Raw genomic sequence first — 24,396 nt, forward strand, 5'->3', positions numbered from 1 at the left:
ATTTCATATTGCGAGCCAAAAAGTATGCAATCGTAAATTTCAAGAGCTTTTAAGCTACTACTTGCAATGTTTACTTCATTTCGATTGCAATTAATATTAACTTATGGGTAATATTAATTTATGACCTGGAATATTTCTGCTTACAAAATCTGTTTTACTTAGCTTACGGCATGTACGAAGGAGGTCAAGTTGGTATACAGATCGACAATACACCAATACGGGATGTAAATAAGTCGGAAATTCTTCAACAGTTTGCTCTCCTTCTCATCGCATGCAGCCGCAATTTTAGCTAAAGTACAAAAGCTACAACTTTGCTCTACCACAAAGACGAAAAAGCGTTGTGGGGAAAGTACAAAGTGACTGATCGGTCGCTTTGAACTACACAGCTCCAATTTGATACCCAGTAGGATGCAATTACCGAAATTAAGACTTGACCAAACTCGAACTTACGATGGTCACAATATGTTTTCTGATATCAAACCAAAAACCAACTTCCCCGTAAGCTGCTGAAAGCTGAGCCACCTTCTTCGTATATTAGAAACCGCCTCTTTGAGCTAAAGCTGCAGAGTTTCAGAGTTTTGTAACGATCTTCTCCACGCAGTCTTAGATTGCCCCTCTTAGTCTTAGGTAGCCCGTCGATTGTTGTTGATTTTTAAGTAAGAAAGTAGGTTTGGAAAATAGTCAATGCTTTATGGATCGCACACGGGTATTCTCTGTTCTTTATCTTCTATTGAGGCTTCACATGTCAACTATGCAGGACAGCTTGGAAAATCGAAGTAATTTTTCAGGTCTCCTCCAAGTCTTTCGAAATGATCATTGCAGAGCGAGTTTCATGGGGAATATATACCAAATAAATTTACGAAAAATTTTTTTTATTACTTTTCTTATATTTTTAAATTTAAAATAAACTGTTCTTGGTCTATTTACATATTTTAAATAAAATTAATTCTATATATAATATTTTATTTCTTATATATTAGTCTGTTCAGTTTATAAGCCTTACTTGTACAAATATTAGGTTCTGAGTCAATAACAAAATTAAAAAAATAAAACGGAAATTGCGTCAACAATTTTTTTTATAAAGAAAGTTTTTTAAAAAAAATAATTAAATTAAAAAAAAAAAATTTTTTTAATTTGAAATATTTTCAAAAACAAATTTTTTTAAATTTTTTCAAATTAGTAATTAAATTTTTTTCAATTTTTTTATGAAAAGAATTATTTTTAAAATTGAGTATTCCCCTTTAAATATTTTGAAATAAGTTGGTTTCTAGTTATATTTTTTTTTTGTTTTTGTTTGATTTGTAAACCATTTAAATTTAGAACGTTTTCTTAAATTTTTGTTAAAAAAAATATTACATGTGCTTGTAAAAAATTTGAAATATAAAAATTTTAAAATTTGTACAGTACTTTTTTATTAAATAAATAATAAGAAAATCCTCATTCACCAAGAAGTGAATAAAATATTTTTAATTTTTTTATTATTTTTATGTATAAATTTGCTAGTTAAATAAAGTAGTTTCTTAATACTAAGAAGTGTTGAAGAAAAATCGCCTTTAATACACCATACACCAATATTTTGAAAATTAAGTAATATGCTACAAATAAAAAAACAAAAACAAATAAAATTGTCACTAGAATTACATCAACACTTAATAACAACTACAAAATATGAGCGAGCGTCTACAAACACGGTTAAAGCTGTGTTGCTCAAATTTTCCTTTTTGCCGAGAAAATATTTTTCTTTAGAATTAAAAACAAAAAAAAAACAATTATATAAAAATGTGTATATATATATATATATATATATGTATATAAATTTTCTTTATTTTTTCTTTAAATTTCAAAAAAATGGTTTCTTGAAATTTTTTTATTGTTTTTCTCCAAAAAATTATTTTTTTTCTTAAAGGAACAGCTGAACGTGCAATCAAAACATTGTTCTTGAAAAAAATATATTTTCGCACTTTGTTTTTGTAGGAATCATAGCAACCCATGATTGTAAGAATCATAGCAAGCCATGTACATTTTGTTCAATCGTTATTCTTAGTTTTCATATGTACAGTTAGTTGAAATAAAGCAACCGTAGCATTTGCACGTGCGTTTCCTTTTTCCGGATATATAAAGGTAATATAACCTTACAGTTTTAAACGCTTAAAAAGTTTTTTTTTTGAAATTTGTTTTTCTTGTAGACTTAATTTTTTCTTTGAGGAACAGCTAATATGTGCAACCAAAAACATTTTCTAGAACAAAATTTTTCTAGAAAAAAAAACAAATTTTTCTCAACGACATTTGCATTCTAAGAATTTATGTCGAGAAATAATTTTTTCATAATTTTGTTTTTTCAATAGCTGCAAAGTTTTTTCTTTGGAATTTTTTTCCTCACGTTTTTTAAATGTTTAAAACTGCTTATGTGTGCACCCAATACACATTTTTATATTAAATATAAAATTTGTTTATTTTTTCCAGAACTTTACAATGAAAAAAATCCTATTGGATTAATGAAAACTATTTTTGAAAGACAACTGAAATGTATTTATATCAAAATTTTTAAGTTAAAAAAAATAAGTTTTAAATTTTTTTTCCAAAATTATCGAAAAGTATTTTCCTATTTGCTCAATTTGCTCAAATTTTCTTCTTTCACAGAAAATATTTTTTCTTATTTCTTTGCTTCGAAAACTTTAAAATAAATAAAAATGTAATATACGAATTTAGACTTTTTTAAGATAAACTGATGTATATTTATAGTTTTATTTCTGGAAAATATTTTCATAATTTATTTTTTAAATTCTAAAAAATGTTCTCTGAATATTTTTCTATAGTTTTTCTTCCAAAATTGTAATGTTTTTCTTTAAGAAACAGCTGATATGCGCAACCAATACAATACAAACAATATTTCTGGAAAAAGTATTATCTCAACGACATTTTTCACAATTTCATTTTAAAACTTAAAATTTTGGTTTTTTAAAAATAGTTTTCTTTGGAACTAAAAAAAATTAATACAAGAAATTTAGATGTTTTTTTTTAAGAAAAACGTATTTATATACATATTTAAACATTTTTCTGGTTTTTATAATTTAAAAAAAATTTCTAAAAAATGTTTTTTTTTAGTTTTTTTCAAAATTTGTCTTAGAAATATAAATTAAAATTTTTTCTTTAAGAAACAGTTGATAAAAACAGTTGATAAGTGCAATCGAACATATTTCTTAAAAAATATTCTGTTTGTGTCCATCAATTTTTCTTGGAAAAGTTCTTTTTCACAATTTTTTAAAAAGCTCAAACAATTTTTTTATTCTTTTTTTCAATATTCCAAATATTGTTTTTTTGAAATTTTTTTTTCATAATTTCTCCTTAGTAATTGTAAATTGTTTCATACGTTACCATAACATTTTTTTAAATTTTTTCTCAACTACATTTGCATCTAACAAACTTTTCTTGGAAAAATACTTCTTCACACTTTTTTAAAAACTTAAAAAAATTTTACATAATTTTTTTAAAAAACTTCAAAAAAAATTTTTTTTTAATTTTGTTTCATAATTTTTCTTCAACAAATTAAAAATTTTCTTTAAGAGAATAATATTTTCCAACGAGAACTGCATTCAAAAATTTTTCTTGAAAACATTTTTTTTTTCTTGAAAATATTTTCTTGGAAAAATTATTTTTCACAATTTCGTTTTTAAAAAGCTTAAACAATTTTTTCTTTAAGATTTTTTTTTCTTCATGAAATTTCTTTAAAAACAGTTTCGTAAGCACCGAATTTTTATATTCAAATATTCGTTCTTAAAAATAGTTTTTTGTAATTTTTTTTTAATTTTTGAAAATTGTTTTCTGTGAATTTTGCATTTTTACATTTTTCTAAATAATTAAAATTTTGTCTTTAAGAAACATCTGACATGCGTAACCAAGTTTTCTTGAAAATTATTTCTTCACAATTTTTTCAAAATATCTGCAAAAAATTTTTTCTTCGAAATTTTTATCTTCAAGAAATTAAATTTTTTTCTTCAAGAAATTAAATTTTTTTTGGTAAAGTAGCTTATACGTGTACCCACATATTTTTGGAATACAAATAAAATCTTTAAAAATTCCTCTCTTATTCTCTAACCGTGCTTTAGCTCGCTTCCCACATTTTCTTTCTCCTTTTCACCTTCACCCTCTCCTTCCAACGACTTACATACACATACAACTACAACTAAATATATATAAATACTAAATACTACTACACATTCACTATTTCCTGTAAAAAATCTTCAATATCCGTATGACTGGCGCCTCGAACAAAACTGAAATGAAGAAGGCCACACCAAAGGAAGCGACCGCATTTCCCAGGAAAATAGTCATCACGAAGAGATTATTGAGATGAACGATGCCACTCATGCGAAACGAGGTGATTAGCATTATGACCGGATGGATGAGGTAAGTGCAGTAAGTGAGGCGTGAGAGTGGCCAGAGTCCACGATAGGAAAGTATGCGATTGGCTGTGGGCGCAATGCCCCAACAGCAAGACAAGACGATCCAGATGAGGCCGACGCCAAAGGCTGTAATGAAATGAATGATTAATCAGCGCCTTCTTCTTTTGCTACTCGCCTCAATTCCTCAACGGCTCAACTCACCTGTATGGCCGACGCTCACATAGAATGCTGTCGTCAGGCGACTTAGCTCGCCATTCCACACGCCAAAAATGATGAGCGCCAATAGAGACCAGCTACCCAGCCAGAGTAGATAATTTGTGCGGCTGCTTAGTGGCGGCGGCTTTTTGACTTTGTGAATAATGAGACCTGTTAGCATACCTGTGGATTGCGAAATATTTTACAGTAATAATTATAGTTCACAGCTCAAAATTTAAAGGTCAAAATTTAAGAGAAAAATGTTAAGCAAGAAATGTAAAGTTAACTTCTAAAAGTATGCATTACATACCCATAATGTACGTGCCCACACGCTGCCATGGCTTATCGTAGAGAAAATCGAAGGACTCGAAGGGATTGGCCACTTTATGTGTGTAACGGTAATGCAGTGAAATTATGCCTGAAATGCCCCAAGAGCTGAGCAAAAACGAGCAGACGAAGAGTGCAGCGGTTTTGAAATACCTAAAAGTATGCAATAGTTGTTATAAATTTTTGATATTTCAATTAAAATCTGCTTTTCTTTCCATTTACCTGGTGGAAAGCACTAGCAGCAGTGAAGCCATTACGAAAAATTGCATATCATTGGCCATGTACCAGCTCCAAATCATGCAAATCTCACTGAGCGGATAGAAATTGTTGATATAAAATATGTTGCGCCACCAAAAGCGGCTACAAGTGTCGGCGGCAACGTTTGGCTGGAAGACAGAGTTGTCGAAAGTTTGACTGAAAGAGGTAAAAAGAAATTAAGAAGAGAAGTAAAAGTAAGTGCCTTAAAGTATGCAACAGTTTTACATATTTAGAGCTAAAATACATTTTGTTCTTAATAATTAATAATATTTTCCTAAAAATAGTTATATTTTTTCAAAGCCTTAATTTGTTTGTTTCAGCATAGCCCAAAGTAAAAGCTTTTTAATTATACATTATGCATATTGCATGCTTTAGGGTGCATGGTCACGAACGCATAGCAACTAGCAAGAATTTGCTGAGAATGTATGTATATGGTTGGCCACAATAATTGAAATTAACGTAATTGCTTATTGGTATTGCATACCGCAAGGCGCTTAATCACAACGGTGCACAAACTTGTGGCACAAGCTTTTTCAATTGATTGCAGCAATTCAATAATTAAATTGCTGAATTTCCATCATGAGAAATACCTAAGGTGGGTGGAAGCCAGGTAAAATATGAAGAATATTTGAATTTTATTAAGCCTACTTTTAGGCTGAGGGAAAAATAGTTGGATTGCAGAGTTTATAAAATGTATGGTTCCTTGGAGCCGGTTGGCCATTACTGCTAAATACTTTATCAGCATAATGTTGTATACTTTTGGGGTTAGTTGGAAATATGAAAAGTTTTGAAATTTCCTTAAGAACTAATTAGAAGTAGCATGCCTACACTAATCGTTTAAAAAGACAAACCTTTGCTATGAGAATGTTGCAAGTAAGCAGAGCATGATTTGAGACTGATAACCTAGAAATATGTTCGAATACGCTTCTATGTGATTGATTTCACAATTTATACATATCAAGTAAAGCTAGACGCAAACATTTTTCGTGTAGCGTACTTTTAGGATGCCAGTAAAAAATTTTTTTTTTCTTTTTATTGAAGATGAACGTCATAATTTCTCTATAAAATTTAATTTAATTAATTTTATGTAGCATACTCATAGGCTGCGATATAAAGGTAACTTGTATAAAATCACAATTTTGCTATTTTAAAGCTACTACATATCAAAATCTAGAGGCAACAAATTTAATTTTATGTAGCATACTTATAGGTTACACATAACGGCAACTTGTATAAAAGCACTATTTTGTCATTTTAAAATTAATGTGTTTCAAGTAAATCTAGAGGCAAAAGATTTTTTGTGTGGCATACTTTTGGATGCCAGTCACATAATTTTTCTAACACGCAAAAGTGCTTCTTCTGTTGAAAATGAAAGTCAAATTTGCCTATAAAATGGGAATTAGGATTTCACGTAGCATTCTTTCAAGCTGCCAAATATCAAAAATATACCAAACATTGCAAAGAATGCCGAGTTTGTTATTTTCTAATTCATTGTAAAGTAAATAAAATATCAGAAAATAGTTGTCGAGTCTGCAGCTTATTTTTAGAAAATAAGGAGGCAAAGAAATGTGTTTTAAAAAATATGCCTTAAATATTTCAAAATAAAAGTGGCGAGCTTTGCCAACATTTCGAAGCATACTTTTGTTGTAATAAATATTAATATTATTAAAATTTTATTTATTCTTGCAAACAAAATGTAAAAAATTGAAAAGTGAAGCAATATTTGGCCGCACAATACACGTCAAAGGCATTCTTCTTCACACTAAAACTCTCGCCTACTCACCGCAATGCAAAATCGTTGAAGAATATCACAAACAAGTACGCTGGCGTCAGGCGTATGTAGCGATAAATCAATAGAAATCCAGTGTCTTTCATGCTGCGACGCAGAAATTGTCCTGTATCGTCGGGGTACTTTTTATCCTGTTTGAGAAAGATTAGTGTCACAAGAAAGCCGCTGATGAAGAAAAACGTATCCACCGAAAAGGTGGCATTGCCAATGAACTGATACCAAATGGAGCGCTCGACAATATTGCGCTGGAACTGAGGAAAATGAAAGTTAAAAAAAAAGAAAAAATTGAGAAATTTAAAAGAAATATAAAATAAAATATAAGTAATGCTTGAAAGGGCATGAAGGAAGGTGAAAGTAGTGTAGCAAATTCAGTTGGTTAGAATTTAAAAAGGTAAGTCAGCAAATCCTAAGAAGTGTGTGCGGCTCTCAAGTCACATTTGCCGTCTTAGGAGGATGCGACGTATGAAAGGTGAGCGCGGGAGCTGCAAATGAGTAGTAAAGTGTGTTGGAGAAATGAAAGAAAGTTGTGTGTGTATGCGTATGTAACGTGTAAGTGTGTTTGTTAGCATGAGTTGTGTTGTTAATGTAATATTTTAAGTGCTTGAAACGAGAATATTTACTCGATTTTCACCGATGGTAAACATTTGCAAATATGTATGCACCATTATCGTCCACAGCACGGAGAAGACACGCAAGCCGTGCACACACGAAGTTTGTTGCTGGAAAAAGGAAAATGTGATAACAAATAATAAAAATTTAATGTACAGCAGATAAGTAATGGAGTAACTGCGCTATGTGGGAAGCTCAAGTCGATAAGCAAATTCATGGGCGAGCTAATGAAGCCTCACCCTAATGGCTTCACAGTTCATAAGTATGGTAAATTTCTTAGCCATCAACATTTTTTTCATTTTAACTATGTATGTATATATTTTCGTTTTAACTTTTTTAATATCTACATTATTGAATTTTCGGCTCTTAGGTGCGTTGTTTCTAGGCAACCATTTTACTAGGCAACTTTACTTGCTTTTGCGGAAGAGAAGCGGAAAAAGTATATTAAGAGGAATATTTGCAAAAAAATGCCCCTCCTTGAAAAAATTTCTTTAATGAATATTTGGTATACTTTTTTTCAAGACTCTAGGAGATCTTCCGCAAGCTAGAATTTACTTTGGTACCAAATTCCTTTACAATATAAAAGTCGCACGAAATGTATTTATATTTGAATTGTCCTACTTGCTTGCATGTAAGTAATGTAAATGCATGGATGTTGCATTTTTACGAAATTTTCCCTTCTGTAAAAAATTTCCCTTAATAAATATTTGGCTTAAGTAGCTCATTTAATCTTTAATGAATCGACTATTTCATAACATAAAAATAATCTGTAAAGTTAGCGCTTTCCAAAAAAATTTTCAGAGAGGGAAATTTTTAAAACTCTTCGTGTACTAGTTTAAAATTTTTATAATAGCTTCGGGGGAAACTGTACACATAAAGAGTGGTTTTAAGCAAAATATCCCTCCAGGGAAATTTCCTAGAAATTGCCGTTTCGTGAAGGAAATTTCTGCATAGTAAATTTTAATCAACATATGGAAAGCAAAATGATTGAGATAACCTTCCAATGCGTATTTTCTAAAATTTCCCTTATTTAAAAATTTTCGACAACAAGTATTTAACAATATTTGGCTAAACTAAATAATTTAATCTCTCAGGAATCATAAAATAAAAAGTTACTATCTAAAGTAGGGCTTACCAAAAAAATTTTCATTGGCGGAAATTTTTAAAACTCATTTCATACTTTATACTTTCAAAAACTTTTAATAGTTCTGGGGGTAACTGTAGACGTAATGACGTATCCCTCCAGGGGAATTTTCTCGAAATTGCCTTTTCGTGAAGGAAATTTCTGCATAGGAAATTTTAATCAACATACCCAGAGTAAAATGAATGAAATAACCTTCCAATGCGTTTTTTGAAAAAAATTCCATAATATAAACATTTTCCACAACATATATGTAGGAATATTTGGCTAAAGTAATTAATTTATTCTCTCAGGAATCAACTTCTTCATAATATAAAAATAATCTATAAAGTAGGGCTTGCCAAAAAAATTCCATCGAGGGAAATTTTTAAAACTCATTTCGTACTAGTTTGAAAGATTTATAATAACTTCGGGAGAGATTTTAACCGAAAATAATGGTTTTAAGCAAAATATCCCTCCTTAAAATTGCCTTTTCATGAAGGAAATTTCTGCTTAGAAAATGTTAATCAGCAAACAAACAGAAGCAAAACGAATGAAATAACGTACCAATGTGTTTTTGCAAGGATTTCCCTAATTTAAAAACTTTCCACAACAAATATTTAGCAAGGGACTTAATTATTTGATGGAAAAATAATGCTTTTCTTGAAAAAATTTCTCCAGATAGTGGTTTTCAAAATTAACGGTTTGTGGAAAATCCGTTTATATAGGAAATTTAACTCAATGTACCAAAAGCGGACAATTAAGGTAATTGTTTAATAAATGCAATATGCGTTTTTCAATAAGTTTTTGGAAAACATTTCTAATTTAAAAATTTCCTTCTGAATTATATAAAACAGATTGCCTAGCAAGTGTATATATACATAAATACTACACTTTGGCGTTATAATTTTAAAAATTATTTTGTATGTAGAAAATTTCCTTCAAAGTCTGTGTAACTTCAAATATCATACAATCTTTTTTTTTTGTACTTTTCCAACACTCTTTTTTCAATACAAATATTTTGCGAAAAGTATTTCTATAAAATGGTTTAGAAATATATTGAATTTTTGAGAAATTTCCCTAATGGGAAATTTAAAAAAATGCCTTATATTTATGTAAGAAAGTTATAAAACAACTTTTGTAATGGCTTTGTAAAGAAAATTCATGCGTTAAGAAAATTGGAATGGAAAATTTAAAATTTTATTTATTATTATTTGATATAAACTTATTAAAATTTGTTCCGAGTTTCGTAAGATGATTTTTCATTGTGAAATTTGTTTTTTTTTTCACACATTTCCTGTTAAACTTATAAGCAAGTATAAATATTTTTCGTAAAGTATTTCTATAGTAATGGCTTAGAAAAATATTGAGTGTTTGGAAAATTTCCCTAATGGGAATTTTTTAAAATTTCTTATACTTATGTAAGAATGTTATAAAACAACTTTTGTAGTGTTTTTTAGAAAATATCATGTGTTAACAAAATTTCTCATTATGGGAAATTTCTGGAAAATTTAAAATTTTTTTGTAGGTAGTATGCGGTAAGTTTTTAAGAAAATATAGTTGGATGCTATTAATGACGATAGAAATTGTGAGTAAATTATCAATTTATGTGAACATATTTACTTAGACACTGTTCAAATTCAGTTTCAATTATTCATATTGGTATTAAGCGGCAAGACTCATATCATAACAGCATTTCTAGTCCGAAAATTTGTAAATTTTATTCATAGTTTTAACTCCCACTCAACTCTCAACCCTTTTTATTTAATTTCCGCTGTAAGCTAAGTCAATAAAAGCTATACCCCTTACTAGCTTGGAGCACATCTCACTTTTGTCTACTCTGCCACAATTTGCATTTCAAAGTTTTGTAAACTTCACAGGACATGAAATGTGAAATAGAAAAACTCACATACCTCTTTGTTCTCTGTCATATTGAGTATGGTGCCGGCATTCGTTTGAAATGCAAAACAGAGTAAAAACTGTTCATGCAAACCTGCAGAGCATAATCAAAATGTTTTGATTGCAAACTTTATCTTCATTGAAAATTCTACGCATACACACCCAATTGCTTCTTCGCCTCATATGTGCTCGTTGCGCCCGCACTACTGCCCGTTTCCAGTCGATAATCGGCCATATGTGACTTTTCGACATCCGTCGCAGACAATTCGCCATGTATGCGGCGCGCGCTACTGTTGCTGCTGCTAGTGCTTCCGCCGCCACCACCACCATTTGAAGTTGCTGCTGCGCCATTGCTATGCCGATTGGCATGTCCAGCATAGTTCGCACTGTTGCCGTTGTTCACCGTTTTATTGGCATTCATATCCGCCTCAATGTCAAGCACATTGTTGTTCTCGTTCAATGTGCTCATTTGGTACAGCTCGAAGGCTGGTGACGCTGTCGTTGATTTAACACTACCGCGGTTGGCATTGTTGGTGTAGGTGCCAGCAACACCGACATCAACCGTAACAATACCACCTGCGGCTGCGGCAGCCATGACAGCATCAATTTTCGCACTAATAGCTGGTATGTGCGGTGAGGTGAGATGTAGTTGATTTAATTTGGCCTGATACCAGGTGGCGGTGATGACGAGCAACAAAAGTGTGAACAGGAAACTTCTGAAAAATATTGCAAGCAGGGAATTTTTAGTTGAAATTCTTGGTTTGAGTGCAGTGAATATTTGGTAATATTGCAATTTTATGTAGAACTTACAGAAATATTTGGAATTTCAGCTCACGCCAATAGCTAAAAGTACCAGGTACTACACGCACATGCAACACTTTTATTATCGTGTGATTGCTGCTATTACCGCTGTTGTTGTTGCTGTTGCTGTGACTGAGGCTTTGGTTAAGCTGCGTATGGGTAGTGGACGCGGCATTCAGTGTGACCAGCATCTGAGCATGTGGATCCAGCGAGAGGATGGCATGCACATCGTGAGCATTGCAAGTGCGTGGTAGGCATTCGCCCAATTGAAGGTCGATGTTCTAGAGGAGAAGAGGGTGAAAGTGAGAAAGAGAGAGATAGAGAGTGAACAAATTATGGAAATATCGATGAGGTAGAGCCAATTATTAGTGTCATTCTATCATTCATCCAGTCATTTCAAATCTTTTAAAAGGTTGCCAACCCACTAAGTCTGCGATTTAATCCAATGAAAAACTGATACATGTTTTTCATATAAGCCTATGCTGCTTGCCTGTCTCTATCCTCTTAGTTTCGCTACTTGGCACTCATAAAAAAACAGCGATAAAATAGATATTGTGGGTCAGGGACTCGCCATTGTAAAACAACGGATCCGTCTCTACTCTGACAGTCAAGCTGCTATAAAATTTCTAAAGTGCAATAATATTTCTTCCAAAGTAGCCATTGAATGAGAAATAGTCTTAATGAGCTGGTTCAGCGTTACACTACGAACATTGTCTTGGTCCCTGGGCACAGAGACGCTGCTGCAAATTATATCGCAGACGAGCCGTCAAGGAAGAGAACTTTTCTTAAATCAGTCAACGCTGTTCAGTATGCGGCTATCCCAATATTTCCAAACAAGCTCTGAATCAGGTCAGCTAACAGCCACGAAGCCTACTTGTCAGGTAACTCGATAGGTCAAGCATTACGATCACGAAAAGAAGTGCTTGGAAAATCTCAAGTCTCCAACGTTGATGAGACCCTCAAACATTATAACTAAGATAATCGCTCTTGAGATCCCGAAACCCCGTTATATTGGGCTTTTCAAGTTTGGGTTGCGTTGAAAGTTAAAGAAAGTCTTGCACCGGAACTTATTCTGAGATCCCAAAAATAAATGAAAAGTATCCCAAAATTCCGGTGTCAACAATTAGGCTTAATTTTGGCGTTCTTAATATAAACACAAGGAACTAAGCCATAAACAAAGAAATGTCCTGTTTTGCCACGAAGAAGGCAAAGATGCTAATACTAGTTGGAGAGAGTACCTTGTTTTTTTTTTTTTTTTACACGAGGACAAAAATTCTTATGAGCTCATTTGCATAAAGAAAGGATGATCACTTGGCAGTACTGGAGTGAATTCTTGGATCTATTCCAAGGTGATAATGGGTATAGTATAATCGAACATTTTGTTGGACCATAATAATGGGAAATTTTAAAAAATGTGCTATATTTATGCAAGAAAGTTATAAAAAAACGTTTGTAGTGGCCTTGTAGAAAAAATTCATGTGTTAAGAAAATTTCCCACGATGGGAAAGTTTTACAAAGTTTAAAATTTTATTCATTATTATTTAATATAAACTTACTAAAATTAGCTCCGAGTTTCGTAAGATGGTTTTCCATTGTGAAATTTGTTTTTTTCACACATTTCCTTATAAACCTATGAGCAAGTATAAATATTTTTTGCAAAGTATTTCTATAGTAATGGCTTAGAAAAATATTGAGTTTTTGGAAAATATCCCTAATGGGAAATTTTAAAAAATTTCTTATATTTATTTCAGAATGTTATAAAACAACTCTTATAGTGGCCTTTTAGAAAAGTTTGATGTGTTGAAAAAATTTCCCACTATGGGAAATTTCTGGAAAATTTAAAGTTTTATTGTAGGTGGTATGCGGTAAGTTTTTAAGAAAATATAGTTGGATGCTATTCATGACGATAGAAAAAAAATAGAAATTGTGAGTAAATTATCAATTTAAGTGAACGTATTTAGTGAATATTGGATTGAATGTTGGATCGCAATAGGGTCGCTAAAGAGTACATTCAGCCTGATTAACTCCTACCAACTTCTGTCAACTGACTTTCACCAAACATGGGCACATATGGACACGCTCAGCAATTCATTTCAGAAGCTTTGAAAAGCACACTTTTTAATACTGACTTGCTTACTTTCCGTTCAACTAACGGTATCAAATTCAAACTCTACCCACGTACTCACCAATTGTTGTGGCATCCAAAGACGGAGCGCGACTACAGCTGCATAAAATTCAAATTCGAAATGTTTACGCACTTCCGGATTCAATTGGCGATTTAGTTCGTAGCAAAAAATCTTTTGACCCAGCCATTTGTCATTGCCGAAAAATAATTGTCCGCGATAACGACCGGATGCATCGTAAGCTGTAAAAGAGCAGTTTAAATAAAAAAGTAATTAAATGAAAAAAATCATAAAAAATAAAGAAAATGAAATGAAAAAATCGAAGGACTTTAAAATTGTAAATATTCAAGCATGAATAAAAAGCTTCCTGCATTGCAAAGGGTTGTGGGAGAAACTGAACAAAAAAAAAAATTACAAAAAATATTTCAGTCAGTTTAAAGAGTTATGATACTCGCATCTCTTCTTCTCTACTTGTATTTTCTTCTCGCCTTTAGCGTACTTTTATCGCTCAATTTTGCGCGCTTGCTAATGAAATTCACACACCTGATGCTTGGTGAAGTAGAAGCCCTAGCGGCGGCAACAAAGTATGGTTGCTGGAATTTCCGATTTCACACTGCCAAGTGCGGTTTTATTACCAGCAGCGTACACACGAGTGTTGTGAGTGAAATGGACTAGAGTTAATTTTGGTGTTGTTGCCATTGTAAAACGCTAAATTGATTGTTAAATTGTAAGCGCTAGCGGACGTAGGTTGAGGGTTGGCAGCGAATTTTGGTGGAAGCTGAGAGAAGACGGACTGAGTGTGAAGGTGAAGGTGCATTTCGTTGCGTTTCGTAAAGGTTTTAAATTTTTTTCGAGTAGCTCAATGTGAGCTTTAAATATTTCAATTCTGAAGATTTGACTTTTCAGTTGTTTGGACTATGAAAAATAGTCATAGGAGTAGTATATTTTTTTGTTTTTCTTTTTTTTATGGACCCTTTTTTTTGCAAATTCAAAATACAAGTTTATTCCTTAAAAGTGATATTATTGCCCCCAGAGTACTCCCCATCAATAGCAACGCACTTATACTTGCGTTTGATTCAGCTCTCGAAACCAAAAATCCACGAGTTGTTTTCCCACAAATCCTTTCTTTTTTGGCGAATTGCTTCACATAAACGTCTCATAACCCCCGAATAATAGTTCTTATTAACTGTCTAATTTTCTGACAAAAATCGTAATCCATAAAATCTGAGAGAATCGCTTCCCTTTTTAACTGAAAACGACGAGTTTTGTTTTTGGGCTGGATTCATTCGGAGCTCTGATGCCTTAATTGCGTCTCATACATAAAAACCCATGTCTCGTCACCGACGTTGATGCGTTTGATGAATGTTGGGTCGGATTCAGCCTTGGAAATCATGTCTTTGGCGCATCAACGCAGACCCTTTTTTGCATGAAATTCAGATTCTTTGGGACCAACTTTGCGGCAATCCAATCATTAACTCATTAATGAAATCAATGAAGGTCCTGAACGAATCCATAAGCAATGTTGAAGACCTTTGCTAACTTTCTGATGGTTAACTTGCGTTTTTTGGTAAAATTTTGGTTCAATTTACTGATGTTTTCACCAGTTTTCGATGTCGACGGACCTCCACTACTCACGATCACTTTAGAAGCGTTCATGTCAGTCGTAAGCGGCTGTTTTCTTTAGAGTATCATTACCGAAACAGTTTCATAATATTTCTACGGTTTTCCCATCATTTAATCCATTCTTAATGCAAAATTTAATACAAACTCGTTATTGCAAATTCACGTACATTTTTGAACCTATAAAAACTCGTGCAGGGTACATTTTCTCAAGACGGCGTAACTTTTACAAACACATATCAGGAAATGGTTATAAAATTTTGTTAGGAATGTTAATCGCAGATGTGGCAAGCCAACAAAGAAAAAACAGAACTCAAATCAGTTGACTTAGAGCGTCGCCTAGCGGTTAGTCCGGGAACTTTTTGATCAGGTGTTACATATATTTATCAATTCCTCTGGAAATGCTGAACATTTTGCTGTGTTCTATGCCTAAAGATTGCATTTACCAGCTAGAAAATTACATTTACATGAAAATTAAAATTAAATCACTTATTCAATGAAACGAAATTATGCAGTGTTGGTAGGTCGTTGTACTGCTAACTCAAAATAAGACTTACATAATTTCCAAAATTTTATAACTATAAAACTCAAATTTAGGAATCCTCTTCGAGCACCTGACGGAGTTCTGCTGGTTGGTGAAACTCAAAATCGCATAAAAGCATTTTGTTGTTGCTGTCACATTAATGCCTCATAACATTTATCATTTGTCAAAGCCGCTTGAATGCATTCTTTTACAATTCCTTCTATTGTCCTTTTTTTGCTGACCCTCACTACAACACACGCAACATCCATAAAGAAAAAGAACAGAACCACCCACTTTGTGAACTCACCCACTCTAAATCAGTATTGACAAATGAATTTCCAGTCAATCGAATCGAAAATTCGTGCATTGCATGCTGGTAATTATTCACGAGTGAATACATAAAACAACAACAACAAAAAATTACAAAAAATAAATTATTTAGAAGGTGGCACATGACCTGCACTCTTCTATAGAGAGTACTCGTGCTTAGCCTCGGCGCCTAGGTCAGCGCTTGCATAGTGGGCAGCTGGCGCCAGTTTGATTTTCAATCAAGCTAAGTAAGCAAGGCAAATAAACAGTGAGCGTATTTTCAAAAATAAATGGCAAGCCATGATTTACGCGTATGAAAAGCGATTTTCAAAATAGGGAGCAATGCGTGCGGCCCACATTTTACCATGTAATTTGCAAATTGAGCGATGCTAATCATTGGCACATGATTGATGGGCATTTAATGATTGGCCCGTTCGAAGGCTAAAGCCATCTAATACTATGAATATACGAGGGAAGCTCACAAAAGTCGAGGAGTGGTAAGATTGAGGTTCTTTTTTGATTAGAAATCGGTTTATCACCGTTATCAGTTTCTCACTAAGCAAGGGAAAGCACTCTCGCCCAGGAAAAGCAATGACTCATAAGCATCATATTTTATTCAAGCAAGATAGGGAGTCAGTTGAAAGTCGAAAAATTTTTTGAGAAATTCGAACATGGGTCAATTTGAAAAAGAAGAGAAACAGAGAAATATTTAAAGTGACATGTCGGACACTTTCCATGGTCATTTTGGGGTTGCCTAAGGCCAGCGTCAAGTATTCATGTGGGGTTTTTAGTCTGTGTAGCGAGAACAGGTATGAAGTTATGAACCAGAATGTAACTCGAGACGAAACTTGAGTTCAACAGCAACTGGAGTGACAGCAGAGTGCTCACACTACTTCAGCACCAATTGGGTGAGTTTTTTAGTCTGTGTAACTAAGACGAGCATGAATTTATGACCGAGAATCTCACTAAAGAACCCAAGTTTCATCTCCAGGAACTTGTGCGACAGCAGAAGTCTATAAATAGTACAAAAATGTTTCAGCACCGCCCAAAAAGTTAAAGGTATCACAATAGAGTGCAAAAAGGAAGCTAAAATTTATTTGCCATTCAGTTGACATTTTATTGATCGATTATAAAGAAGAAAGGTGTCAACATTATGAGAGAATACTAAGCTGTACTTTTGGAAAAACTAAAGTATGCCATTTAATGAACAAACCAGGGGAGAATGAAAAAGGAAATTCGAAGTTAACAGCAATGCGTTTTTTCATAGGAGTTAGGTTCCCGGTCTCTCGGTCTCTCTACCCCCATAGGAAGATCTATTGTGAAGGTCTGTACAAAAGAAATATGGGAAGTATATCCACTTGATCAAAAAGTTTCCGAAACAACCGTCAGGTCACGCTCTAAGCCAACTGATTTGAGTTCAGTTTTTCTTTTGTTAGGTTTGCACATCTGGGCTACCAAAATTTTATCGACAGTGACATTTTTAAAAGTTACGACGTACTGAGAAAATCTACCTCTGGACGTGTTTTCGATTTTTTACAGTTTTGAAAACGAGTTTGTATTAAATTTTGCGTTAAAAATGGATTCAATGGTGTGAAAACCTTAGAAATATTGGGAAACTGTTTCGGTATTTTGGTAATGATACTCCAAAGAAAACAGCCGTTTAGTAGTGCCATGAACGTTTCCGAAGACGCGTAACGAACGGCCGTCGACATTAAAAACTGATGAAAACATCAATAAAGTGAAAGAAAAGTTGATCAATAAATTCAAATTAACCATCAGAGAGCTCCAACATCAGGCGAGCGAGTGCAGAGCTCCGAATGCACGAATAAACTAAAAAACCCAGGCAAAGAAAGGACTATTATTTGGGCGTTACGAGGCGCTTACGTGAAGCAATTCGCAAAAAAAAAGGATTGGTGAAATAACGACTCGTGGATTTTGACCAAGAACGAAACGGTTATCATTCAACAGACATCTAGTTCACCTGATATGGCTACCTGCGATCTTCTGTTTTTCTGTTGTTCGAGCGTAATCTGCGTGCGTACAATCTGAAAGTTTTCTCTTGTTCTTCCTTTCATCCAAAATACTCCGTAACGTTTCTAAATAGTTTTCCGTCCATTGTGGCATTGCTAAACTTATCTATATCTATGACCGTGTCTATTTGCTTTCTAATGTAATAATCCTTTGACTGCATTTCTCTAGGTCACTTGATTTGTACTTCAAGATTAAGACGCAAGCTACAAATTAGAGAAGTGCTCAGCAAAACATCTTGAAAAGGATATAAGCATCATCCTGGCACTAGAGCCCGGGGTGAACCATTGCATCCTCTACAATACACCTCCATTCTTATCGACAGTCCACTTTCGCTCTATGTTGTGAGATTTTAATCTTTCGTATGTCGTCTTCAGGTCCCAAAAAGGGAAGTGATGCTACAACATGATGCCTCCCACCTATCACTTCCAATCTCTTCTGACTGCAGACTGAGTACCTCTCAAAGAGAGAATTTTCAGTGGAAAGGAAGTCGACAAGTTTCGAAAAATTTCATTTACTCAGAAGCTCGTAACGCAGAGAAGCTTCCCTACATAGGATCTGCTAAAGTTGTCGGCTGAACGATAGCGCGGCAACTAATCAGCATTTCCTGTGCGAATGTCCCGAATTTGCATCCATAAGACATAGGATGCTTGAGAGGTTTATTGGAATTGCAGAATTATCGGGATTTATATCAGGTGCGCTAAGTAAATTTATAAAGATTGGGATCACTAATTAGACCATGGTAAAATGTTAGTATTATCTACGAGAAGTGCAACCAAAACTGATCTTCACGCCCCAGTTGACTGAACTATCAGTAGCTGAAGCGCTTCAGAAAACCGAACGGAGACCGATGCACTGCGTTTTGCGTACAACAACTTCCAGCGTAATTGAAAAATTGGGTTTTCGGGAATTAAGCAAAGTTCTAATAGTTTAACGAAAAAGTTCCTTAAATTTTTTGAATCAACTCACCTCTTTGCGCCCAATTGAAATTCCCATGTAATCCCGTCAAATACGCTTGCATTTCCAGCCCGCATGCGGTCGTCACTTTGGTACGTATTTCCGAGGCTTGCCAATAGAAGTGATCATACAAATTTGTAATAATTTGAAAGAAATTCGCAGTCTGCAAACTAGCCGTCGTGGCATTCACTTCGTCCACAATCGTATCCGCACCGAAATAATGACTTATGCTATTAAAATTATTGCCAGCTGCCTTCGGCGTTTCCTCTTCTTGCTTCAACAGCTCACGTCCCTTCTTCAGAGTTTTATTTTTATGCACTTTAAAAATATGTGGACTTATAGTAGCCACTACATTTGGAGTGGTGACAATGGGTGCCGCTGTTGTGCTCGTTGTGGACGTTGTGGTCGTTACGGTCGGTGTGGGCGCTGCATTAGTCGTTTTTAAACTACTCTCGGTGGTGGTGTACACATTCACGGTTAGATCTGTCGTACCGAAACCTTCCAGCGCTACATCGCCCTCGATGCCCACATAGGGCACACGCTCAATGTAGCTGAGTCCCGCGTCATCGGCATTGCGCAGCAAATGTTTCTCCTCAGCGCTCAAATCACCTTTCTTCACCGTCTCATGCTCTAAGTCCTCCAAGTCGCTCAGATTGAAATCGAATGTGACGGGATGTAGTTCGTATTCTTTGAGTAGACGCGGCTTCTCGTACTCGGGAAAGATTGTTTTATCAAGCAGCGTATAGGGTTTCTTTTTGAGCGGTTTCACTGGCAGCACTTCGTGTGTGTTCAAGACGAGTGGACGATCTGTGTGCGTGGGGATCTCATGCACCTCGTGCAGTATCGTAATATTGTTGCTACTCGAGAAACGATGAGGCACAAAGTGACTAGCGGAACTGGCGGCATCTGTAGGCGCTGTTGTGTTGGTAGCACTGGCATTGTTGTGGTCTGTGACTGCATGTTGGAGGGATTGCGAAAGCAATAGCAGTAGCAGTAGCAGGATTAGTTGTGTGAACGGCAGCAGAATTTTCGGCATGGAAGATTTCCGATGGACTGCGGGAGTCGCGTTGAGCATTTTTATTTGGGTAAATATATATATTTTTTTGTTATTTTTTAAAATTTAGTTTGATTTTACGTTAACGTAATTTTCTTGTCATTGCACTGTTATTTGAAGTACTTTTTAAGGGATAAAAATCGATTTTTTTTTCATGTTATTGTAGTAAAACATTTTAAAAATACCGTGTTAAAATTTTAAGTCAATCCGAGCAAAACTTTTTAAGTTATAGAGCATAAAGCCGAGCCGCCTCCAACATCTGCCGAGACGCAGCAGTTGCGCGCGTAGTCCGTTACAAACGTATACCTGCGTGCGGACTCAGGTATACTTTTGTATCTGTCTATTGCTCCAAAAATATTTCTAGTACATTCTTTTGTATTCAATAACAGCTGATGATGCTTTAAACTATGTATTATACCTATATAACAACTGTAAATCTCAAAGGGAGCAGAGAGAAGCATCAGTTTGTCGTGCGACGCTGACTTGAACGGTTGTGACGCTGTTACTTTTCTTTAGTATTGTAGATTTTTGTAAATAGTTTTATTAAAATGCCGAGATTATCTAAAGTAAGTAGAAAAGATCAACGTAAAGGAATTCGTTTAGACAGACCAAAAAAACGACCGAATCCGAATAAAAAACAGGAGGGTGACTTAGACACTAGCGGTGCGTCGGCGAAAAAAATCAAAGTTAACACAATTAATAGCGTACCGGAAGACACTGAAAAACATTACCGAATCATAGGTTTTTTGTTGGTATTTAATACATTATCTACGCTAGTTCAGTGTAAACAGTGCGGCAAAGATCTCTCTTTCAAGCGTTGTAAGAAAGAAGGACTTGGTTTTGAAATCCAATTGAAGTGTGATTCGTGTTCGCCACGCTATGTGCCCTCGTGCGAAAAAATTGGACGATCATACGAGATAAATAGTCGATTTATTTTCGTTATGCGATCATTAGGTATCGGACAAGCTGGATGTAATAAGTTCTGTGGTCTTATGGATCTAACATGCAATTTTTTATCCAAACCAAGTTACTTGGAAGCTATGCAAAAAATTTGTGACAGCGTAAAAACCACTGCTGCACAGTTCCTTTATTTTGCAGCTCAAGAAGAAAAACGTGCAACTTTTAAGAATACACAATCTGGGCCACTTACTACCATCAGCAATCAACAGATGAAAATCCGCTTTTAGAGAGATGCCTGGGTGGTTTTACTCAAAACACTAACGAGAGTTTAAATCAGCTTATATGGACGATTGCTCCGAAAAAACTCTCTGACAGTACAAGTATCGTTCAACTGGCAGCTCTGGTAGCTGCATGCACCTTTAATGAAGGCACAGGTGCTTTGCTGCAGTTTATGTATGACATGGGGATTAGCATTGGGCCAAGCGCTCACGAATATGCGAGAAGAGTGGACCAAATTCGCATCGAAAGATCTGACCAAAAATGCCACCAACAGACTAAGGAGGGCAGGATAGCTCGTAGACTTGCTAAAAAAGATGCTGAAGACAATGACAAAGCTAGTGGAAACTACTCTATGGTGCTGGAATCGACGACTCCGTGTAAGTAGAGAGAAAAAAGTATTTTCTTGACGTTTTCATAACTTAAAACTTTAAACGCGGTTTTCTCGAACCTTTTCTTTTAAAGTGCGTAGTCATTGGCATTTGAAAACAACTCAACCGATCCTTTTGAAATTTTGCACACATATTTTACATATAAAAAACCTCCCCCCCAACGTTTTTTTTTCGCCATTTTTTTTTTATATTAAGGTGGTTTTACACCTATTGTAGCGAAACGGTTCAAGTCAGTTTATTAAAAGTTGTTGCATATTATAAAATAACATTTCAAGAATATTTGATAAAATTTTCATGTAAAAATATTGCAAAATGAGCGAATGAGAGCACATTTACGTAGACGTCTTTTCAAAAATACATTTTGCAGTAGTCAGCATATCTCAGCGCAGAATCATCTGAAATCAAAAAAATCGAATAATTTAGTTAAAGTATGAGTTAAACTTCCCCCCAACGTTTATTTTGACGATTTATTTTCATTTTCAGCCATTTGGTATCGTTTGAAGTAAAAAGTGATTTTTGACGAAAAAATGCCGCCATTTTGTAGGTGTAAAACCAGCTTAATCTAAAAAAAAATGGCGAAAAAAAACGTTGGGGGGAGGTTTTTTATATGTAAAATATGTGTGCAAAATTTCAAAAGGATCGGTTGAGTAGTTTTCAAATGCCAATGACTACGCACTTAAAAAAAAAGGTTCGAGAAAACCGCGTTTAAAGTTTCCGCACGGACTACGCGCGCAACTGCTGCGTCTCGGCAGATGTTTGAGGCGGCTCGGCTTTATGCTCTATAACTTAAAAAGTTTTGCTCGGATTGACTTAAAATTTTATCCCTTACCCCCCCCTTAAAAAAAAAAATCCTAAAAAATATCTATAAAAAATTAGTATTTGACCAGACTACGTCCTTAAAGTAATGATACAAGGAAAAAAAACGGATTCTTTCGATCTTAACATTAGTGTCATGGAAGGAGATACGCTATCTACTATAATTTTTAATTTGGTTTCAAACTTTGTCACCTGTGAAATCGACCCTGGTGCAACTATCTTCACAAAGAGCATTCAGATCTTTGGCTATGCTGACAAGAAATCCATGCGCATTTGCCGACAGCGTGTCAAAACTCATTAATAAAGCAAAGCCCGTGGGTGTGAAGGTTAACTTCGATAAAACAAAATACCTTGTAAGGTCAAGCAATACCACTCGACACAGCAACCTGATACCGAAACTTTCAAAAAATGGAAACATTCGAATACTTGGGTATAAACCTTAGCAGCATAAAAGACTCCCTAATCTGTATAAGCAATATAAGTTACTTTTCTCATCTTAAGCTGCTCAAAAACAAACTGCACTCATGGCTCAACTTATGACTACCACCATGGAGAACTATCTCCTACGCTTCGAGAATATTTAGTCCATTTAAGGAAGCTGATGGGTCTTATAAAGTAAGGTATAGTAACAAACCTTATGTGGAACAACATCAAGATGCACACCACAAATAGGAGGAGGAGCTCGGCCAAACACCCAAAAAGGGTGTACGCGCCAATTATATATATATATACATATAATAACAAAATCGAACAACTAAAAACGTGCCAAAACCTTGTACGCTTTGCTAAGGTGCAGAGGCTAAGCTGGTTTAGGCATCTACTCAGAGTGGACGAACACAGGATAACCAAAAAGGCTTTCACTTCTTATATGATGTAAAGTACAAAACCCGGACGACCCCCAAGAAGATGGATTGGTGATATGCAAGAAGAACTATGGTTCATAAATGCTAGAAGGAGCGATGCTACGAACCGAGACGTATGGAGAGTTATCGTAAAGGAAGCACTGGCTCACTCCGAGCTGTGTTTGCCATGATGATGATGATGAATTGCCATACAATTGGAAAAGGGCCAGAATTTTTGTTTGTGTTTTGCATTCGATTGAGATAGGATCTGCTCAATCAGACATTAAGCAGCATTTTGATTAAAATTTGTAGCCAGAAGAACACATTGTAATCCAAAAAAGAAACCACCGTAAGAACTATGCCACATGTATTATCATCACAGCTGCCATCATATGGCTCAAAAATTGATGGGTAGCTCGTAATTGTTAAAAAATCTGGACCTCTCGTACTCAGATTTTCCTCTTTTGCTTACCAAAGAGTCATAAAAATTTCAAATATCAATAAAAATTCGACAGCGTCTGGCCTGCAAAAGGAGAATTAGGCTAAAAAAATTAAAAACAATTCTTAGAACTTCTGGAGGAATCATGTGACTGCTGACTTCACCATTTACAAAATAAAGCTAGGCGACTTCAACATTGGTTTGGCAAAAGAAAATACATTTTTGATGCAACAGTGGAAAAGAGCAGATTTCTTGGAAATATCGCTATTATACGATTACTCAAGTTAACAAGACATTTCATTTTGATATTACAAAAGTGCGAAAATATATGATCAAAAAATGCAAAGCTGCGCCTTGGGATAGGCTTTAATTTTTATGTATGCAACTTTTGCTAAGTATTTTTAAACTTAATGTTTATGTTGTACGTAATACAGTTTTCTGACTCCAATTTCCACTATCTGTCTCCCTCTTTCTCTCTCTAACTGTCTCCCTCTTTCGCTCCCCATTTCTCATTGTCCATCATTACTTTATTTCTGTAATCTTTTAATCATCTTTTCCGCAGCGTTGCTGGTAAGTTATGAATGAAATGACGGGTTTGCGTCTGTTTTGATGACTTCATCGCATAATTTTTGCTCCATTCAAATAACGCAACCACAACTGGCATTAAATGGTGCGACGCCAGTAGGCAGGAAATGGCAAGAGAAATGGCCATAAAA

At 34.5% G+C, this 24,396-nt stretch overlaps 1 protein-coding gene across 1 annotated transcript; it reads right to left on the minus strand.

Annotated features, from left to right (window-relative positions):
- Positions 1-4,089: 4,089 nt before the first annotated feature.
- On the minus strand, positions 4,090-20,041 carry LOC129239420 (uncharacterized). The gene is made up of 11 exons (XM_054874892.1): positions 18,974-20,041; positions 13,588-13,766; positions 11,411-11,682; positions 10,763-11,316; positions 10,615-10,694; positions 7,593-7,691; positions 6,967-7,223; positions 5,148-5,339; positions 4,909-5,078; positions 4,605-4,781; positions 4,090-4,529 (listed from the first exon to the last, which is right to left on the minus strand). Exons 1-11 carry the CDS (start codon positions 20,034-20,036, stop codon positions 4,222-4,224), a joined length of 3,351 nt encoding a protein of 1,116 aa, XP_054730867.1. The 5' UTR covers positions 20,037-20,041; the 3' UTR covers positions 4,090-4,221.
- Between the last annotated feature and the right edge of the window lie 4,355 nt (positions 20,042-24,396).

The sequence above is a fragment of the Anastrepha obliqua genome, chromosome 2, assembly GCF_027943255.1.
Source record: "Anastrepha obliqua isolate idAnaObli1 chromosome 2, idAnaObli1_1.0, whole genome shotgun sequence".
Taxonomy (NCBI): Eukaryota; Metazoa; Arthropoda; class Insecta; order Diptera; family Tephritidae; genus Anastrepha; species Anastrepha obliqua.